The 22162-nt window shown below is 45.6% G+C and overlaps 1 protein-coding gene across 9 annotated transcripts in view; it reads left to right on the top strand.

Annotated features, from left to right (window-relative positions):
• Positions 1-4219: 4219 nt before the first annotated feature.
• LOC139277236 (5'-nucleotidase domain-containing protein 2-like) overlaps positions 4220-22162 on the top strand; it is a 117689-nt gene continuing 99746 nt past the window's right edge. For 5 of the 9 annotated variants that reach the window (XR_011596059.1, XM_070895426.1, XM_070895425.1 and 2 more), the window contains exons 1-3: positions 9429-9850; positions 12254-12381; positions 14355-15002. Coding sequence is in view for 7 of the 9 variants with exons in the window: in XM_070895426.1 (XP_070751527.1) it covers positions 14732-15002 (271 nt within the window). In the remaining 2 variants the exon portion in view is untranslated. Of the gene's footprint in view, positions 4510-9426; positions 9851-12253; positions 12382-14354; positions 15003-22162 lie in introns of those variants that run through there. The other 4 variants (XR_011596057.1, XM_070895421.1, XM_070895423.1 and 1 more) reach the window with 3 other exon arrangements.

The following is a 22162-nucleotide window of genomic DNA, read 5'->3' as shown; positions in this document are numbered from 1 at the left end:
GATAGATTACGAAAGTAAACTTGCGCAAAACATAAAAACAGATAGTAAAAGCTTTTACCGATATATAAAACGGAAAAGAGTGACTAAAGTAAATGTTGGTCCCTTAAAAGATAAGAAGGGGGATTTAATAATCGGAAATGTGGAAATGGCTGAGACCTTAAACAATTATTTTGCTTCGGTCTTCACAGTGGAAGACACAAAAACCATGCCAAAAATTGCTGGTCACGGGAATGTGGGAAGGGAGGACCTTGAGACAATCACTATCACTAGGGAGGTAGTGCTGGACAGATTAATGGGACTCAAGGTAGACAAGTCCCCTGGTCCTGATGAAATGCATCCCAGGGTATTAAAAGAGATGGTGGAAGTTATAACAGATGCATTGGTTATAATCTACCAAAATTCTCTGGACTCTGGGGAGGTGCCATCGGATTGGAAAGCAGCTAATGTAACCCCTCTGTTTAAAAAAGGGGGCAGACAAAAGGCAGGTAATTATAGGCCGGTTAGTTTAACATCTGTTGGGGGAAAATGCTTGAAGCTATCATTAAGGAAGAAATAGCGGGACATCTAGATAGGAATAATGCAATCAAGCAGACGCAACATGGATTCATGAAGGGGAAATCATGTTTAACTAATTTACTGGAATTCTTTGAGGATATAACGAGCATGGTGGGTAGAGGTGTACCGATGGATGTGTTGTAATTAGATTTCCAAAAGGCATTCGATAAGGTGCCACACAAAAGGTTACTGCAGAAGATAAAGGTAAGCGGAGTCAGAGGAAATGTATTAGCCTGGATAGAGAATTGGCTAACTAACAGAAAGCAGAGAGTCGGGATAAATGGGTCCTTTTCAGGTTGGAAATCGGTGGTCAGTGGCCACAGGGATCGGTGCTGGGACCACAACTGTTTACAATATACATAGATGACCTGGAAGAGGAGACAGAGTGTAGTGTAACAAAATTTGCAGATGACACAAAGATTAGTGGAAAAGCGTGTTGTGTAGAGGACACTGAGGGGCTGCAAAGAGATTTAGATAGGTTAAGCGAATGGGCTAAGGTTTGGCAGATGGAATACAATGTCAGAAAATGTGAGGTCATCCACCTTGGGAAAAAAAACAGTAAAAGGGAATATTATTTGAATGGGGAGAAATTACAACATGCTGCGGTGCAGAGGGACCTGGGGGGCCTTGTGCATGAAACTCTTTTTGAGTTTATCTGTAGAATGGTAGAGTCTCCCTCCTTCCACACTGGATGTTGTTGTTGGTCTTTCCCCCTCTCTCCAACTCTTTGCAGAAATGCTAAAGATGTTAAAAGTTTTCTGCTTTCCACCTCTCCCTCTGGGCGAAAGTTGGTGGTGAAGCCCCTTCCTTCCTTCTCTTTCTGGGCTGATTCACAGGCCCAGCCAGGAGCTGCAACAAGAGCTGCTCTCCTCACTGCTCACTCAGCCAACTGAGCAGGACATGCCTCCACTGCTCCACCATTGGTGCATGAAACTCTTTTTGGAGTTTACCTGCAAGACAAAAACATTAATCGCTGCCACCCGCCCTGGATGACACACCAGACATTTACAAGGCCCTCTTTTTTTCCTTTTTTTGGTTTTTTTTTTGGGCACTAAAATCAAATTTTCCTTTTTCCAGTGCCCCCTATAAAAGGGGAGGGGGACACTAAAAGCACCGGCAATTAAAACAAATTAAACTTTAAAACGTAAAATCAAATTAAAATTTGGTTGCCGGGCGTGATGATGCACTCCAGTCCCTCCAGTGCCCACCTCTCGCGGAAGGCCGCGAGCGTACCGGTGGACACCGCGTGCTCCATCTCCAAGGACACCCTGGACCGGATGTAAGAGCGGAAGAGAGGCAGGCAGTCAGGTTGAACGACCCCCTCGACCGCCCGCTGCCTGGACCGGCTGATGGCACCCTTGGCCGTGCCCAGGAGCAGTCCTACGAGGAGGCCTTCGGACCTACCCGCTCCCCTCCGCACAGGGTGCCCAAAGATCAGGAGAGTGGGACTGAAGTGCAGCCAGAATTTCAGGAGCAGCCCCTTCAAATAATAAAACAGGGGCTGCAACCTTGTGCATTCCATAAAAACATGGAACACGGACTCTTCCAGACCGCAGAAATTGCAGGCGGCCTGGGAGTCCGTGAACCGGCTTAAAAATTTGTTGCACGGCACTGCTCCATGCACCACCCTCCAGGCAAAGTCCCCGATGAATAGTGGGAGGACCCCTGCGTAGAGTGCCCTCCATCGGGGATCCCCGCCTCCTCCGGACGGCAAGATGGTACGCCATGGCGTGTCCGGACGGCCGGCGAGGATGGCAAAGTTGAGAGTGTGCAGGAGCAGCCCATACAGGAAACCCCTCCGCGCGGAACTGAAAGGCACGGAGGGGATTTCCCCGAGGCGGCTCAAGTTGTGAGGCGCCGGCCCCCGAGGGAGGTTCCGGGGTTTGGGCCTTGTGCATGAATCCCAAAAAAAGTTAGTTTGCAGGTGCAGCAGGTAATCAGGAAGGCGAATGGAATGTTGGCCTTCATTGCGAGAGGGATGGAGTACAAAAGCAGGGAGGTCCTGCTGCAACTGTACAGGGTATTGGTGAGGCCGCACCTGGAGTACTGTGTGCAGTTTTGGTCACCTTACTTAAGGAAGGATATACTAGCTTTGGAGGGGTTACAGAGACGATTCACTAGGCTGATTCCGGAGATGAGGGGGTTACCTTATGATGATAGATTGAGTAGACTGGGTCTTTACTCGTTCGAGTTCAGAAGGATGAGGGGTGATCTAATAGAAACATTTAAAATATTGAAAGAGATAGACAAGATAGAGGCAGAGAGGTTGTTTCCACTGGTCGGGGAGACTAGAATTAGGGGGCACAGTCTCAAAATACGGGGGAGCCAATTTAAAACCGAGTTGAGAAGGAATTTCTTCTCCCAGAGGGTTGTGAATCTGTGGAATTCACTGCCCAAGGAAGCAGTTAAGGCTAGCTCATAGAATGTATTCAAATCACAGATAGATAGATTTTTAACCAATAAGGGAATTAAGGGTTACGGGGAGCGGGCGGGTAAGTGGAGCTGAGTCCACGGCCAGATCAGCCATGATCTTGTTGAATGGGGGAGCAGGCTCAAGGGGCTAGATGGCCTGCTCCTGTTCCTAATTCTTATGTTCTTATGTTCTTATAAATTACTTTTCTCCTGGCTCAGTTTGTCAGTTATTTACGTGTTCACAACAACAACCAAGAAAAAAAGGAGCAGCCTCAGCAAGATTGATCAGTATGGTTTACATCAGTAGCACTTTGTCTCCAGAGACAGAGAGCGAACCTATCTCGTGAGGTAGTGTTCTGCGCCTCATTTATACTATGAAAATGAATCCAAGGTTAAGTGCACTAGCAGAGGTATCACCATGGTATAAAGTAACCCACGGAGTAGGAAAGCTAAGGTGCCATGTTTTAAGAACTATTAAATGATTGCATGAGAGATCTATGGCCAGGACCCTGGCTACGGCTGAAGTTATATTTTAAATGGGAGCAGACAAAACGATTCATTGCCCTCTCCCAAATCGCCATTGTTTGATATTCAGTTCTGTACGCACTTGACAATATAAACTATGCTGTAAAAGGAGCTAATGCTTTTGATGAAGGTAGAAAATGATAGGGCTGGATTTTCCTTTTAAATCGCTCTCGCCCGATTCTTAGCGGTGTTCCGGCAGTTGCGTCTTTTTCAACCGCCGGAATGCCGCTGGTGCGCGCTCCCGCAGTTTTCGGGTGCTCCATGTTGGCGGCGGCGAACCGGTGTGGGAGCGAAGTGCAGCAGGCAGTGTGCGGCAGAGGAGGCCTATCGACTCGGGAATCTTCGGCTCCCAAGTTGTGTGCACGCGCATGCGACTATCATGCTCCGCCCCCCCCCCCCCCCCCCCCCACGAGAGGCCAGAGACTGTCGGCCTGAGATCGCTGTGGGCGGGAGAGTGAGATCGCTGTGGGCGGGTGGGGGGAGGGAGAGTGAGATCGCTGTGGGGATGAGACAGACTGAGACGTGAGATAGACTAGGGGGTGAGAGAGACTAGGGGTAGGAGACAGCCTGGGTGGGGGGGCGGAGAGATAGGGTGGGGGTGAGAGAGACTGGGGTGGGGGCAGAGACTGGGGGTGGAGAGACTAGGGGGGGAGAGATTGGGCGGTGAGAGAGACTAACGTGAGTGAGATTAATGTGAGTGAGACTAGTGAGTGAGAGAGACTAAAGGAGTAAATAAGGCTTTGTTAGACCATTTATATTATTGCCTAACACTAGAAAATACTTAAAAATACATCAAACTGTGGAGAACTATAAAGATCTGTGTAATATCAAACAAACCTGTCAGATCTGTGTCCATACCGCCCACTTAAGATCCAGTAATACCTGCTTTTTCAGGGCAGTACTAAGGTCCAGTGGTAAATGGATCTTAATGATGAAACTTCCATTTTGGGCGGTAATATATGGGCGTACAGTATCGAATACCGCCCGCCGCTAATGACTGGAATTTACCACTGGGCGGTAAGTGGCCGGTAAATGGCCGATTTGAGAGGAAACTTGTATTTCTGGGCAGTAAATGGGCGATTTGAGAGGAAACTCTAGCCCATAGCATTTAACTGTGAACTCATAGGGCTAGATTTTACACTTTTGTGCAGATCACCCAAAAATGGGCATTATTTCCGGCGTAGGCAGTAAAAATGGGTTTTCAGATCGCCAACTTGTCACCCATTCTCAAAGCCCCGAGTCTCCAGTTTTTAAATTGGGCGTTATCGTGAGCGGTATGAAATGAGTGGTAGCGTTAAATCTCTCTGACCTTCTGCCGTAAAGTGTCGCCGTCCTTAGCAACGGCATGGCAACGCTTGATTCCCACGATTCAGGAGGTCAAAGATCATCATGACATGCGCAGAAGAGGAGACATATTCTATTTTGTGGCTAAATGGGCGATATCTGGGCATTTCAGCGATAAAATAGATGTTAAGTGGGTGTTATGCATGCAAAAAAAGTGTAAAATCTAGCCCAAAGTCCCACCAGATTTTGTATTTCCAAGTCCACTTTATGTTCAGACTATGTACCATGTCAAACTTAAATATGTTATAATTTATTAGCTATAAGTAAATATAGCAGTGCTAATGTAAAATAATAATATTATCATTTAGTAATAAGTTGTGACCTTTGTTTCATTCTAACGATTTTTGATCTGTTCTAGATTGTATAAGCAATACACTGCAGTTTCCCAATATGTAACATTTTGACACTACATGCAGAACCCAACTGTAGTGTATGTAGGCACCTTTAGTAATGACTCCACGAGGCAGGGTATGGTACTTAAACTGTGCAGACCTGCAGTCCTTTATTAGCAGCTCCTGAGTGACGACAACAAGCTGTGTATTCCTTTTTATACTGGGTTACCTGCCGTGTGCAGGCAACACCTGGGTTTCCAGAAACAGCATCCTCTAGTGTACCGGTAAGGTGTGTACAGTACAAGGGTACATTCAATGTTGCATGACAGTGTTACAGACATCACACAGTGAACAGGCATGCTTACACAACAATACTCCCCCCTGAGCATTTTTCATATCCTAATTGTCATGACCAGAGGAGGTGATCAGTATTGGGCTATGGGAGGTTGTGGTGAGGGTTGTGTGGTTGCCAGGTGTGACCCCTGTGCTTGAGGCTGGCTTCGTACATTTCCTCTCCCTCACACACGAACCAAGTGAGTGTCACTGTTGTGGGATTCCTCGGGGAGGTAGCCACGGCAGCAGTGGATGGTGTGTATACACTGTGATGTGGGTAGTTGTGGGGTGGTGGGCAGGGCCACAAGACTGGGTGGGCTCCTTGTCCACCAATGAAGATGAGGATTAGGTCATCCCAGGGTTTGCCAGGGAAGCTGGAGGGTATTGGCTTCATGCTTCTGGTGTTGGCCCTGGTGGCCAGGAGCTGTAGGGCTGGTCTGGTGCAGGTTGCCATTGGTGGTGGCTGGGCTGCCCATTGACCACTGTCCCTGTAGTGGGTCTGCTCCCACTGCCTGTGTGTGTGTCCTGCAAGGTGCATCACATTCGTTCCAAAGGTCCAGGCTACATGGTCAGATAGCCTGCTGGACCTGGGGGTCTCCCACAGGGGGATTCCATTGGCATTAGCATGGTCCCTGTCGAACCCATTTGGCAGTGTCATAGAAACATAGAAAATAGGTGCAGGAGTAGGCCATTTGGCCCTTCGAGCCTGCACCGCCATTCAATGAGTTCATGGCTGAACATGCAACTTCAGTACCCCATTCCTGCCATCTCGCCATACCCCTTGATCCCCCCAGTAGTAAGGACCACATCTAACTCCCTTTTGAATATATTTAGTGAATTGGCCTCAACAACTTTCTGTGGTAGAGAATTCCACAAGTTCACCACTCTCTGGGTGAAGAAGTTTCTCCTCATCTCGGTCCTAAATAGCTTACCCCTTATCCTTAGACTGTGACCCCTGGTTCTGGACTTCCCCAACATTGGGAACATTCTTCCTGCATCTAACCTGTCTGAACCCATCAGAATTTTAAACGTTTCTATGAGATCCCCTCTCATTCTTCTGAACTCCAGTGAATACAAGCCCAGTTGATCCAGTCTTTCTTGATATGTCAGTCCCGCAATCCCGGGAATCAGTCTGGTGAACCTTCGCTGCAATAGCAAGAATGTCCTTCCTCAAGTTAGGAGACCAAAACTGTACACAGTACTCCAGGTGTGGCCTCACCAAGGCCCTGTACAACTGTAGTAACACTTCCCTGCCCCTCGCTATGAAGGCCAACATGCCATTTGCTTTCTTAACCGCCTGCTGTACCTGCATGCCAACCTTCAATGACTGATGTACCATGACACCCAGGGCTCGTTGCACCTCCCCTTTTTCTAATCTGTCACCATTCAGATAATAGTCTGTCTCTCTGTTTTTGCCACCAAAGTGGATAACCTCACATTTATCCACATTATACTTCATCTGCCATGCATTTGCCCACTCACCTAACCTATCCAAGTCACTCTGCAGCCTCGTAGCATCCTCCTCGCAGCTCACACTGCCACCCAACTTAGTGTCATCCGCAAATTTGGAGATACTACATTTAATCCCCTCGTCTAAATCATTAATGTACAATGTAAACAGCTGGGGCCCCAGCACAGAACCTTGCGGTACCCCACTAGTCACTGCCTGCCATTTTGAAATGTATCCATTTACTCCTATTCTTTGCTTCCTGTCTGCCAACCAGTTCTCAATCCACGTCAGCACACTACCCCCAATCCCATGTGCTTTAACTTTGCACATTAATCTCTTGTGTGGGACCTTATCGAAAGCCTTCTGAAAGTCCAAATACACCACATCAACTGGTTCTCTCTTGTCCACTCTACTGGAAACATCCTCAAAAAATTCCAGAAGATTTGTCAAGCATGATTTCCCTTTCACAAATCTGTGCTGACTTGGACCTATCATGTCACCTCTTTCCAAATGCCCTGCTGTGACATCTTTAATAATTGATTCCATCATTTTACCCACTACCGATGTCAGGCTGACCGGTCTACAATTCCCTGTTTTCTCTCTCCCTCCTTTTTTAAAAAGTGGGGTTACATTGGCTACCCTCCACTCCATAGGAACTGATCCAGAGTCTATGGAATGTTGGAAAATGACTGTCAATGCATCCGCTATTTCCAAGGCCACCTCCTTAAGTACTCTGGGATGCAGTCCATCAGGCCCTGGGGATTTATCGGCCTTCAATCCCATCAATTTCCCCAACACAATTTCCCGACTAATAAGGATTTCCCTCAGTTCCTCCTTCTTACTAGACCCTCTGACCTCTTTTATATCCGGAAGGTTGTTTGTGTCCTCCTTAGTGACTTGTTCAATTGGTCTGCCATTTCTTTGTTCCCCGTTATGACTTCCCCTGATTCTGACTGCAGAGGACCTACGTTTGTCTTTACTAACCTTTTTCTCTTTACATATCTATAGAAACTTTTGCAGTCCGTCTTAATGTTCCCTGCAAGCTTCCTCTAGTACTCTATTTTCCCTGCCCTAATAAAACCCTTTGTCCTCCTCTGCTGAGTTCTAAATTTCTCCCAGTCCTCGGGTTCACTGCTATTTCTGGCCAATTTGTATGCCACTTCCTTGGCTTTAATACTATCCCTGATTTCCCTTGATAGCCACGGCTGAGCCACCTTCCCTTTTTTATTTCTACGCCAGACAGGGATGTACAATTGTTGTAGTTCATCCATGCGGTCTCTAAATGTCTGCCATTGCCCATCCACAGTCAACACTTTAAGTATCATTCGCCAATCTATCCTAGCCAATTCACGCCTCATACCTTCAAAGTTACCCTTCTTTAAGTTCTGGACCATGGTCTCTGAATTAACTGTTTCATTCTCCATCCTAATGTAGAATTCCACCATATTATGGTCACTCTTTCCCACGGGGCCTCGCACAACGAGATTGCTAATTAATCCTCTCTCATTACACAACACCCAGTCTAAGATGGCCTCCCCCCTAGTTGGTTCCTCAACATATTGGTCTAGAAAACCATCCCTTGTGCACTCCAGGAAATCCTCCTCCACTGTATTGCTTCCAGTTTGGTTAGCCCAATCTATGTGCATATTAAAGTCACCCATTATAACTGCTACACCTTTATTGCACGCACCCCTAATTTCATGTTTGATGCCCTCCCCAACATCACTACTACTGTTTGGAGGTCTGTACACAATTCCCACTAACGGTTTTTGCCCTTTGGTGTTCTGCAGCTCTACCCACATAGATTCCACATCATCCAAGCTAATGTCCTTCCTAACTATTGCATTAATCTCCTCTTTAAGCAGCAATGCTACCCCACCTCCTTTTCCTTTTATTCTATCCTTCCTGAATGTTGAATATCCATGGATGTTGAATTCCCAGCCCTGATCATCCTACCGGTATACATGACACCTTGGCTCTGATCACACATAGTCGAGCCTGCATTATACATTCTCGCACTTACATCACTTTTGGGTGTCCTGGTTTCAACAGACATGGTTACATTAGGTATTTCACAATCTCTATCATTATTGTTAAGCATAATAAACTTGTTCTTAATCTTACTGACACCTGCATTCATCTCATTAGTCACATTAGTTAAACCAGCATCACAATTCATTGTTACATTGCATACATTTTCATACTTGTACCCTTTAATTGCATCTTTAGCTTTAAAGTCCGTGTACTCAAATAGTTGGAACTTCCCCTTTAAAATTTTTGGGTTACCGATCTCCTTTAAGGGAGCCTTCAAATCCGATTGGCCTCTCGATGTCACATGATGCTCCTCCATGTTGACTTGCGGCATGGAGGAGGCTATTTTGAATGCAGGTCTGCTTGTGGTACTTCAGCCATTTTGTGGTGCTCTTTTCTTCCACATGCTTGTGGTGCTGCAGCCATTTTGTGGTCTTGTTGCAGGCAGGTTGTGGTGCTCTTTTCTTCCACATGCTTGTGCTGCAGCCATTTTGTGGTCTTGCAGGCAGGCTGTGGTGCTCTTTTCTTCCACAGCACCACTTCGCCTGATGTGGACCTGGTTCATCCAATTCCTGCCCAGCAGTGTGGGACCGTCGCGGCTACAATCCACAGGGGGAGTTTGTGCAACACGCTGCCCTGGGAGACCTGGACGTCCACACTGCCAATGATTTGGATTTTACCTTTGGTATAGGTGAGCAGCTTTGCCTGGACAGAAGACAGTTTTGGTCGAGTGGCATGATTCCTCCAAATTTTTTCAAAGGTCTTTTGGCTCATCACAGACTGACTCGCCCCTGTGTCGATCTCCATGGAGACTGGGACCCCGTTGATGTCCACTTCCATAATCCACGGAGAACTTCCGGTGGAGCAGGTAAAGATTCCATACTCTTCTCCCAGGGTTAGAGCAGCTTCATCTTCATCTGTGTCGGAGCCCTGGTGATTAGCCAACTCATCAGAGACACAGTGAGTACAGCCTTTTCTGCACAATCTCTGAAGGTGCCATTTTTCTTTGCAGCCTTTGCATGCATAGTCTTTGTAGCGGCACTGGTGGGCCCTGTGGTTTCCTCCACAGCACCAGCACGGGGCCATCCGGTTTGCCCCATGTGGCGGATTCAGGGTTGCAGAACTTGGGGCAGCATTTCTGCCTTTAGAAGTGACCATGCAGTGCACTGCACTTGCCGGTTTAGAGTCCTGGGTCAGTATTCGCCTGGAGTCGCTGGCCGAAACCATGTAGGCCTGGCTCACTTGAATTGCTTTCTGCAGGGTGACCATGATGTCAGCCGAGAGCAATTTGTGTAGGAGGCCTTCGTGGCCGATTCCGATGACAAATATGTCCCTTAGTGCTTCATTAAGGTGGTCGCCAAACTCACACGGTGCAGCTAGTCTTCTTAAGTGTGCAGCATACTTGGCAATTTCTTGGTCCTCAGGTCGCCGGTAAGTGTAGAACCGGTGCCTGGCTGTGAGGATGCTTTCTTTTGGTTTTAGTTGTTCCTGTATGATTGTTACAAGTTCTTGGTGGTTGTCTTCTCCTGGGCTAGTAAGTCCCTAATGAGACCGTAGATGGTGGGCCCACAATTGCTAAGCAGGATGGCCCTGCGTTTGTTCAGTAGTGTGGCCGGTGTGTCCCCGTCTAGTTTGTTGGCTATAAAGAAGTGTTCCAATTTTTCCACAAAAGCATCCCAATCTTCCCCCTCTGTAAAATGCTGAAAGTTGCTGAGGTTAGACATGTTGATCGTGTAGCTCATGATCCCGTATTCCCGTCGCCAGTTGTAATGTATGTAGGCACCTTTAGTAATGACTCCACGAGGCTGGGTATGGTACTTAAACTGTGCAGATCTGCAGTCCTTTATTAGCAGCTCCTGAGTGACGACAACAAGCTGTGTGTTCCTTTTTATACTGGGTTACTTGCCGTGTGCAGGCAACCCCTGGATCTCCAGCAACAGCATCCTCTAGTGTACCGGTAAGGTGCGCACAGTACAAGGGTACATTCAATGTTGCATAACAGTGTTACAGATATCACACAGTGAACAGGCATGCCTACACAACACCAACTTTGAGAAATCTCAGCTGATATCAGTGTTTTAATGGTACTTAGGTTTGGCAAGATGCTTAGCTATAACTGAGACAAAGATTCCATCTCAACTTCAGTTAGCTAGCACCCAAATTGGATTCGCTGGATCTTGATCTGGGGAACCCCACACAGAGCTGGGCTGGAAAACAAAAACCACTATCAATGTACCCTTGAAATCTATGACTATCTGGAAAGTACTAAGTAATGTTAAAAAGACCTATGGTACAATCGTTTGTTAGTGTGTGAACTATACGCCAAGGTTGCTGACGCAATACGTAGAACAGATTGGTTCAAATGTAGGTTTCAGAATTTTGCAATGATTTACTTAAAACAAATGACCAAGTGTTTTTAAGTCACAGTGAGCAAGAATATTGCTGATATCTTATCACACAGCCAATGTATTGGGATAATGCACAGAATGATTGCTTTGTTTTGTGCATGAGGTAGTCGGATGATTTCAGTGTGGCCGGTGTTACTCAATATAATCGAGTAAACATCAAATTTCATGGGGTCATGTTAAATTAGAAATAAGAAAGAAACCATCTTCACTGGAGATAGTATTTTGTGATTGGTTCTAAGCATTAGAATTGTGGTAACTGATACAGTAGAATCCTTACAGTAATACACACAGTCAACTATGTGCTGGTAAATATTTCATTAAAAAATTAAAGTTGTATCACTGCTACTGACCGCATTCTCAGTTCCCTGTTTTAAACTTCATTTAAACTTATTTTCCTTAAAAAAACAGAAGTATCAATCTTCCACTACAATCAAATGCCTAAAAAAGTGGAGTAAGCCAGTGACAGCTATTACCCTTTATCAGTTCAGATGTCACAAAATAGGACTAGCGTTTTCTCCTCGTGTGTTTTAATTGCTCACAGACTTAAAATAATGTAAATAAATCTGTATCAACATTAACAAATAAAAACATCAAATTTCCTTGACACAATTATTAGATACTAGTGCATTTTTTGTAGTTGGTTATTCAACGTGCCAACTACCTGTGTATAACATGAATTTATTTAAAAACAATTCTGGTGCAATTTCCCATGTAGCCCAGGAGAGTAACGATCATAAATAGATCTGGGACAAGCAACTAATCTTCCAAATTATTTTTGTTGCACTGTATATTTTCTTGTTTGTATTTCTGAGACATGATAGCCTCAGTATTCTTCAATTGCTTTCTCCCTCTCAATCATTCAGCTACAACACATTTGATCCGAGGGACCAACACAAGTTTAGCACCGACATAGAATAAAAACAGAAAATGCTGGAAATACTCGGCAGGTCAGGCAGCGTCTGTGGAGAGAGAAACAGCGTTAACGTTTCAGGTCAGCACCCGCTTTTGTTTTAGTACAACATGACTTACAGCAAATGTGTACTAACCCTCACATATCTTGGGAGCTGTTTTATTTCTCTCTGGGTAAGATTTCCAGACACAAATATTGGTTCAGGAGATAGACAGATTTTTGAGCGATAAAGGAGTTAAGGGTTATGGGGAGTGGGCAGGAAAGAGGAGCAGAGTCCATGATCAGATCAGCCATGATCTTATTGAATGGCGGAGCAGGCTTGAGGGGCCAAATGGACTACTCCTGCTCTTATTTCTTATGTTCTAATGAAAGACTACATGCCCCAGGATGTATCGTGCAGCTGCTGACGAGCCGTTGGAGCAATTTTGTTTACCATCTGAATCCTAAACCGTTGTCTATTAATCAATCATACAGAATTATTTAACAGTTACAGCATTTCTAAACCTAGAGTAATGATTTTTGTTTAATTAAAAATAAAATGTCTGCAGATGACGGGATTTAGGTTAATAAATTTTTTTATGAGCGTCAGCTATTTTACTTTTAATAATCAAACCAGAAACATTAAATATATTAAACATTAAATATTCCCAGTACATTAAATATGAACTATTTAGGAACCGACTGTGTGGAATGTTAATCCTCAATACTTCTCAGGCCCCATATTTATTTCAAATTAATGTTCTTGTAGGTTTCATTGGTGACACTGGCTCTGGTTAGGCTGAGTGCCCCTGATAAAAAGACTGAAGTAAACTTAGAAAATGCTGGAAATACACAAAGTTATCTGTCAGCATTTTTAAACAGAAAAGACAGTGTAATGTTTTGTTATAAAATCTTTGTCAGAACTGAAAAATAAGAAAGCCCTTAAATAGCATTGAACACAAAAAAAGTGGGAGTTAATGGATTGCATAGGCTGCAAACTGCTTATTAAAGACGCAGAAAACTAGTATAGTAGTACGATATTCACAGTTTGTGGTGCGGGCTCTGCTACAACAACAACAACAACAACTTGCATTTATATAGCGCCCTTAACATAGTAAACCAGAGGCGCTTCATAGGATAAAATTTAACAGGGAGCCACATAAACAGATATTAGGACAGGTGACCAAAAGCTTGGTCAAGGAGGTAGGTTTTAAGGAGGATTGGCGGAGAGATTTAGGGAGGGAATTCCAGCGCTTAAGGCCTAGGCAGCTGAAGGCATGGACACCAATGGTGGGCGATGGAAATCGGGGTGCACATAAAGCCAGAATTGGAGGAACACCGAGATCTTGGAGCGTTGTGGGTCTGGAGGAGGTTACAGAGATAAAGAGGGGAAAGGCCATGGAGAGATTTGAACACTAGGATGAGAATTTTACATTTGAGGCGTTGCTAATGTCGGTCAATGAGCACAGGGGTAATGGGTGAACTTAACTTGGTGCAAGTTAGGTTACCGGCAGTCGAGTTTTGGATGAGATGAAGTTTAAGCAAACATAGATTGGGTAGCTGCTTTGACAAATACTTCCTTGCTGTCCCTAAATATAACCCTGACCCCTGTTTGTGATTCACAACTTTAACTCCCGACCCCTGTTTGTGATTCACAACTTTAACTCCCCATTCTATTTCCCACTCTGGCCTCTCCAAACTCAAATGTAATTTCCAGGAAGATTGGGGTTAGATTGGGCTTGAACAGTGCCGCAAAACGGCGATAGCAAATCGCCTGCCTGCAATGCACCTCGCCAGCCTTTTCTATTGTTTTCAAATAACTTGCATTGATATGATTTGCTCTTCCCTTTTCTTCGTGTGGGCCTGTCCCATGGTTTATTTTTTCTACCTGTTTTGATGTCTTTGGTTTTGTCTCGATGGGAAACTTCCCTTTTTATATTGAACACTATTTTACGGGGGGGGGGGGGGGATTCTTTCGGTTCTGACCAAGGGGTTTATAACCTGATCTTTTCTCTTCACATGTGATAAGGGATCTAGCTGTGAATTTCCGGCATTTTTTCTGATTTTTATTTCAGATTTCCAGCCTTTGCGGGCTTTCTGTGTGTTTCTTTTGATTTGTAATGAAAGGACGGATTCTCCAAGGAGATTAATTCAGCATGGTTACGTGCAGAACTGGCTGCACTCCGCATGGTTTTGTCCTGCGGGTCCTGACGAGAAACTTCACATTAACATGTGCCCTCCTCCACCACTTTGTGCGAGGGCAGAATGCCCATATTGGATTGGTTGCCAGCCGCAAAGGTAGGGCTTTGATTGGAGAATCCCCTGTTTGTGACGGGAGCTTTAATGCTGATCATGGGAATAGGATTAAAGCGTGATCCGCGCAGTCTGTCCGTCAAAGGCTTCGCTTCCACACCAGCTTGAACCAGAGACTTCCAACGTGCAATACAGAGCTATGGCGAGCTTACTTGCAAAGTCTTTGTCTGCATCCCTGCAGTGGAAAGCGACGAAGTTTTCCGCCGTCAATTTAGCTGCGGGCTATTGCACAAAAGCTGCGAATGTGCCCATCGAAACCAACGTGTCCGGCTACGAGAAAAGAGCTCAGGCGCCACAGCACAATCCTTCGGTGAATCCAGCAGATTTCAGCAAACCAGCTGCAACAGGGAAACCCGAGAACAAAACTTATCTCTGGGGTCGCTACAATGAGATGAAAAAATTAGTTTATGGTAGGTCTGGCTAAGGAACAGTTATTGATCATGTTTAATGCATTCTCATATCTGTAACTGGTACCATGGATTTCTAGATCTCTCTAGCTCGTATAAAAGAAAGACTTGGATTTATATAGCACCTTTCACGACCACCGGACGTCTCAACGCAGCCAATTAAGTACTAGGAGTGTAGTCATTGTTGTAATGTAGGAAACTCAGCAGCCAATTTGCGCACAGCAAGCTCCCACAAACAGCAATGTGATAATGACCAGATAATGTTTTTGTTTTGATTGAGGGATAAATATTGGCCAGGGCACCAGGGATAACTCTCCTGCTCTTCTTCGAAGTAGTGCCATGGGATCTTTTACATTTGAGTGAGCAGATGAACCTCGGTTTAACATCTCATCGACACCTCCAACAGTGCAGCACTCCCTCAGTACTGCACTGGAGTATCAGACTAGATTGTTTTTGTGCTCAAGTTCTTGGCGTTGGACTTGAACCCACAACCTTCAGGCTGACACACTGTATGGATCAATAATCTGTGAATGCTTTTACAAACATGGTTTACATGTCTATGCTAATGTTTTGCTTTTTTTAGTTCACAGTATAGATTTGCATTTGTAAATTTTATTTAGATGGGGGTAACCATGCACTGTATCATTTTGACCTAAAAACAGAAAATGCTGGAAATACTCAGCAGGTCAGACTGCATCTGAGAGACAGTTAACTTTGCAGGTTGGTGAGCTTTCGTCAGAACTTTCATCAAAATCAAAATTTTTAACGTTACATGTAAAGCCCACAAACAGTTCAATACAGTGTGCTGATTGGACAGTTCCGTTTTCTAATTAGGAGCAACTCAGAAATAGATCACATGGATTTGAGAGCTTTCCAAGTCTCTAGCTCATTCTGAAACACATGTATCGATTACAAATTTGTATGCTTTTATAAAATCTATGTTTTGCTTTAATTTAGTTCACAGTATGGATTTGCAATGGTAAAGAGAAGTTAAATATAATGATTAAAGGAAGAGGCTTATATTGTTGCCAAAAAGAGTTGTAAGCCTGAGGATTGGGAGGATTTTAGAATTCAGCAAAAAAATCCCTGCTGAGGCACTAAAGTATGGCGGAGAGGCGCTGTTGGCGTGGATACATGACATCTCTCTCATCTGGAGGGAGGAGAGCATGCCAGGAGCAAAGGATAACCAAGTAATTGATAGAAAGAAAAAATAGAATATGAGCGTAAACTAGAAAGCGGCATAAAACCAGATTGTAAAAGCTTCTATATAGGTATGTAAAAAAGGAAGAGATTAGCGAAAGTAAACGTGGATCACTTACGGGCAGAGACAGGAGAAATTATAATGGGGAATAAGGAAATGGAAGAGACATTAAACAAATACTTTGTATCTGTCTTCACAGTAGAAGACAAAAAACATTGGGGAACCAAGGGTCTAGTAAGAATGAGGAACTTAAAAGAAATAGTACTGGAGAAATTAATGCGACTAAAAGCCAACAAATCCCCTGGATCTAATGGTCTGCATCCTATGGTTTTAAAAGAGGTGGCTACTGAGATAGTGGATGCGTTGGCATTAATCTTCCAGAATTCCCTAGATTTTAACCCTGCTATGTAAGAAAGGAGAGAGAGAGAAAACAGGGCAGTTACCCTGACATCAGTAGTAAGAAAGAAAGACTTGGATGTTTATAGCGCCTTTCATGACCACCGGACACCTCAAAGTGCTTTACAGCCAATGAAGTACTTTTGGAGTGTAGTCACTGTTGTAATGTAGGACGGAAAATGCTGGAATCTATTATTAGGGATGTGGTAACAGCACACTTAGAAAATCATAATATGATTAGGCAGAGTCTACATGGATTTATGAAAGGGAAATTGTGTTTGACATCTGTTGGGGAGTATTGACGTTGTAACTAGCAGGGTAGATAAGTAGAACCAGTGGATATAGTGTATTTAGATTTTCAGAAATCATTCAATAAGGTGTCACATGAGGTTATTACACAAAATTAGGGGTCACTGGATAGGGGTAATATATTAGCATGGATTTAGGATTGGTTAATGGACAGAAAACAGAGTAGGAATAACGTGTCATTTTCTAATAGCTACACAGCAATAGTTGGCAGGTTGTAACTAGTGGGATACTGCAAGGATCAGTGCTTGGGCCTCAGCTATTTACAATATATATCAATGACTTAGATGAGGGGACCAAGTGTAATGTATCCAAGTTTTCTGACGATATAAAGCTAGGTGGGACCTTAAGTTGTGAGGAGGCTGCAAAAGGATATAAACAGGTTATGTGATTGGGCAAGAATGTGGCAGATTAAATATATTGTGGAGAAATGTGAAGGTATCCACTTTGGTAGGAAAAATCAAAAAGCACTTGTGTGGTAACACTGATATACATCATGGTGCACACTTTTGGTATGTGCTATTTAGGTGTAATAGCTTTCAGGGATGAAAAATCTACTTTTTGTTTTAAGGGCTCAATTTTGGCCCAGCCTGTTTTTTGGCGCACTTATAGAAACATAGAAAATAGGTGCAGGAGTAGGCCATTCGGCCCTTCGAGCCTGCACCGCCATTCAAAGAGTTCATGGCTGAACATGCAACTTCAGTACCCCATTCCTGCTTTCTCGCCATACCCCTTGATCCCCCTAGTAGTAAGAACTACGTCTAACTCCTTTTTGAATATATTTAGTGAATTGGCCTCAACAACTTTCTGTGGTAGAGAATTCCACAGGTTCACCACTCTCTGGGTGAAGAAGTTCCTCCTCATCTCGGTCCTAAATGGCTTACCCCTTATCCTTAGACTGTGACCCCTGGTTCTGGACTTCCCCAACATTGGGAACATTCTTCCTGCATCTAACCTGTCTAAACCCATCAGAATTTTAAACATTTCTATGAGATCCCCTCTCATTTTTCTGAACTCCAGTAAATACAAGCCCAGTTGATCCAGTCTTTCTTGGTATGTCAGTCCCACCATCCCGGGAATCAGTCTGGTGAACCTTCGCTGCACTCCCGCAATAGCAAGAATGTCCTTCCTCAAGTTAGGAGACCAAAACTGTACACAATACTCCAGGTGTGGCCTCACCAAGGCCCTGTACAACTGTAGTAACACCTCCCTGCCCCTGTACTCAAATCCCCTCGCTATGAAGGCCAACATGCCATTTGCTTTCTTACCTGCATTACCGTAGATGTGCCACTTTTCTCCATTCAGAAGTGCGCCGAAAAGTTTCCTTCCCACTTTGGCTGCTGTCCGGCCTCCTCCTTGTGGTCGCGCAGCGTGGCGAGTCGGGGGTGTAGCCAGTGTCCTGAGCTGAAAACCGTGCTGGGACGTCTGCACATGCGCAGTAGCTCCTCGCCCCCAGACTCCGTGTCTTGCTGCAGCCGCTGTGTGGGACCCGATGCCGGCCAAATGTTGAGTAGGGGTTTGAGTGGCAATTGCATGGACTGCTTAGTTCCATTTGATTCAAAGTTTTAATCACTTTAATCTTAGAAATCCCATCGAAAGGCCACTCGGCCAGGGCTAGGGGCGGGTATGCAGGAGAACTGATAGAGCTCCTGTCTGGATGATTTCTATCAGTTCTCCTGCCCACCCGCACCTATCCTAGGCCGAGTGGCCTCCCGCACCAGCTGGCCCGCTGCCTTCCCGGGCTGCGTTTTAAGATGAAGGTAGGACTTACTTCAATTTTTTATTATTGAATGCTTATTACTTTTTGTTTGCAAGGTATGACTTGGTGCTTTAGGTGCAAGTCCTCTCCGCTTCCCTTCCCTCCTCTATCTCAGGCCGAATGGCCTCCAATATACCTACCTGTGCCGATTTGTTAACTCTCCGCAAGGATTTTCTGGAGTGGCCACATACGCTGGCTTAAGTAGATTTGGAGTAACTATTAGCTGGCCAAAGTTGCCTAAATGAGGAGGAGGGAGGAGGGAGGAGGGGAAAAAAGAGGTGGTGGGGGGGGGGAGGAGAAAGAGGTGGGGGGGGGGGAAGGGAAGAGAGGTCCGGGGGGGGGAGGGAAGAGAGGTCCAGGGGAGGGGAAGGGAAGAGAGGTCCGGGGGGAGGGGAGGGGGGAAGAGAGGTCTGGGGGGGGGGGGAGGGGAGGGGAAGAGAGGTCCGGGGAGAGGGGAGGGGAAGAGAGGTCCGGGGGGGGGTGGAAGGGAAGGGAGGGGAAGAGAGGTCGGGGGGGGGGGGGAGGAGGGGGAAGAGAGGTCGGGGGGGGGAGGGGAAGAGAGGTCCGGGGGGGGGGGGGGGGGAGAGGTCGGGGGGGGGAGGGGAAGAGAGGTCGGGGGGGGGAGGGGAGGGGAGGGGAAGAGAGGTCCTGGGGGAGGGGAGGGGAAGAGAGGTCGTGGGGAGGGGAGGGGAAGAGAGGTCGTGGGGAGGAGGGGAGGGGAAGAGAGGTCGTGGGGAGGGGAGGGGAAGAGAGGTCGGGGGGGGAGGGGAGAGGAAGAGAGGTCGGGGGGGAGGAGAGAGGTCGGGGGGGAGGAGAGAGAGGTCGGGGGGGGGAGGGGAGGGGAAGAGAGGTCGGGGGTGGAGGGGAGGGGAAGAGAGGTCCGGGGGGAGGGGAGGGGAAGAGAGGTCGGAGGGGGGGAAACGGTAGGAGGGGGGGGGGGAGGGAGCGAGCAGTCACAGACGTCCGGGGGGAGGGGGGGAGGAGGAGAGTGTCGGTGGGGGGGAGAGTCGGAAGGGGGGAAAAAGAGCCGTGGAGGTCCGGGTGGAGGGAGGGGGGGGGGGGGAGAGCGGGGGTCGGGTACGGTCCGGTCGGGTGGGAGGAGCCTTATGCACGCAGCACCAGTGAGGCCATTCGGCCAGGGCTAGGGGCTGCGTGCTTCAGGCCCCTCCCACACAGTTTTGGGCGCCTGGAGCTACTGAACATGCGCGCCCACTGTAGCGCGCATGTGCAGAGGTCCCGGCACTGTTTTCAGCGCAGGGACCTGGCTCCGCCCCCTACAGCTCGTGCTGTGCCGCGCCCAGCTCCAGAGGGCCTCCAGGGAGCCGGAGAATAGGTAAGTTTTTTTTTAGGCCCACTTTCTGGCATGAAAAACGGGAGTCCCTATGAAGGCAGAATCTGACAGACATTGGAAGCGAAAGAAGATACCTGACCACAAAAGAAAGTCCACTGTAAAGTGTCTCTTTAGTCTCTAATTACAAATAGAAAACACATTGGCTTCACCCACCAGTAGTTGCTATCCAGCTTGATAAACCACATGAAAGCTTGATTTATTTACCATTCTTTCAGCGCAATAAGAAAATCACAACAGTGACCATCAGAGTACAATTCTCTTACTACTTTCCATTTTTTTTCTTAAGATCTTTCAAAATCTCCTCCATCTAATTTTTTGACCCTGCATTTAGTCAGCTCACTTAATATTTCTATTACCTCTCTGTGCTGTTTTTGTGTGTTATTATATTAAAGGTACTTTACAAATGCAAGTTGTTCTTAAACAAGTTTGCCTCTTTGAAGTAGTACCCACAAATTACTCGATAAAAAGAGCTATGCAGGAAAGTGGAATTCTTACATTTTGCCCATATAGACTGACTAAATTCTAAGACACTCAATCGTTACTCTAGATCTTTGTCCTAACCATCTGCCCTAGTATATCAAAGTTAATCTTTATTGGATTTTTCATGGTGTGTTCTGCTGTGCATCTGCCATGCCCCATGGCAACAAATGGTCAGTTTGTGCCCACCTCCTACTATCTTGACCCTTCTGGATTTTGATCTTCTCGACATTATTCTCTGTATCTATCTATCTTTCATTTTTTGCACTTTTCTATTAGTTCCTGTTTTCTCACAGATGGGGGTTGTGAGTAACTGCCTAGATTAAGAGGAATATCTTGTCTCTTTATACTTAGAGACTGGTAAGAAATATCCTCAATGCCAAACTGAAATCTCGGATAAATAAATATTTTATATTTCTTTTTTGCGTACTGTATTAAATGGACTGGAGGATTTAAGATGTGTGGATAGCCAATACAGCTAGTATTACAAAACTAGATGTGACTTTTATAGAATCCTTGTGATGCTTGCTAAAGAAGCAATCCATAAGTTTTTAGATTTTTAGTTCAAACCTATTTAAGTTCAGAGTCAATTCTTTATATTCATAGAAACATAGAAAATAGGTGCAGGAGTAGGCCATTTGGCCCTTCGATCCTGCACCATCATTCAATCTGATCATGAAACTTCAGTACCGCATTCCTGCTTTCTCTCCATACCCCTTGATTCCTTTAGCCATAAGGGCTAACTCTTTCTTGAATATATCCAATGAACTGGCATCAACAACTTTCTGTGGTAGAGAATTCCACAGGTTCGCAATTCTCTGAGAGAAGTTGTTCCTCCTCATCTCGGTCCTAAATGGCTTACCCCCTTATCCTTAGACTGCAACCCCTGGTTCTGGACTTCCCCAACATCGGGAACATTCTTCCTGCATCTAACCTGTCCAATCCCGTCAGAATTTTATGTTTCTATGAGATCCCCTCTCATTCTTCTAAATTCCAGTGAATATAAGCCTAGTCGATCCAGTCTTTCTTCATATGTCAGTCCTGTCATCCCGGGAAACAGTCTGGTGAACCTTCGCTGCACTCCCTCAATAGCAAGAATGTCCTTCCTCAGATTAGGAGACCAAAACTGTACACAATGTTCAAAGTATGATCTCATCAAGGCCTTGTACAACTGCAGTAAGACCTCCCTGCTCCTATACTCAAATCCTCTCGCTATGAATGCCAACATGCCATTTGCCGCCTTCACCGTCTGCTGTACCTGCATGCCTACTTTCAATGACTGATGTGCCATTGCACCTCCCCTTTCTTAATCTGTCACCATTCAGATAATATTCTGCCTTCCTGTTTTTGCCGTCACAAGTGGATAACCACACATTTATCTACATTATACTGCATCTGCCATGCATTTTCCCACTCACCTAACCTGTCCAGGTCACTCTGCAGCCTCTTAGCATCCTCCTCACAGGTCACACTGCCACCCAGCTTAGTTTCATCTGCAAACTTGGAGATATTACATTCAATTCCTTCAACAAAATCATTATTGTATATTGTAAATAGCTGGAGTCCCAGCACTGAACCTTGTGGTACCCCACTAGTCACTGCCTGCCATTCTGAAAAGGGCCCATTCCCACTCTTTGCTTCCTGTCTGCCAACCAGTTCTCTATCCACATCAA

Source organism: Pristiophorus japonicus, chromosome 12, assembly GCF_044704955.1.
Source record: "Pristiophorus japonicus isolate sPriJap1 chromosome 12, sPriJap1.hap1, whole genome shotgun sequence".
NCBI lineage: Eukaryota > Metazoa > Chordata > Chondrichthyes > Pristiophoridae > Pristiophorus > Pristiophorus japonicus.
The sequence above is the reverse complement of the archived record's forward strand: the minus strand, read 5'-3'. Positions and strand labels throughout refer to the sequence as shown.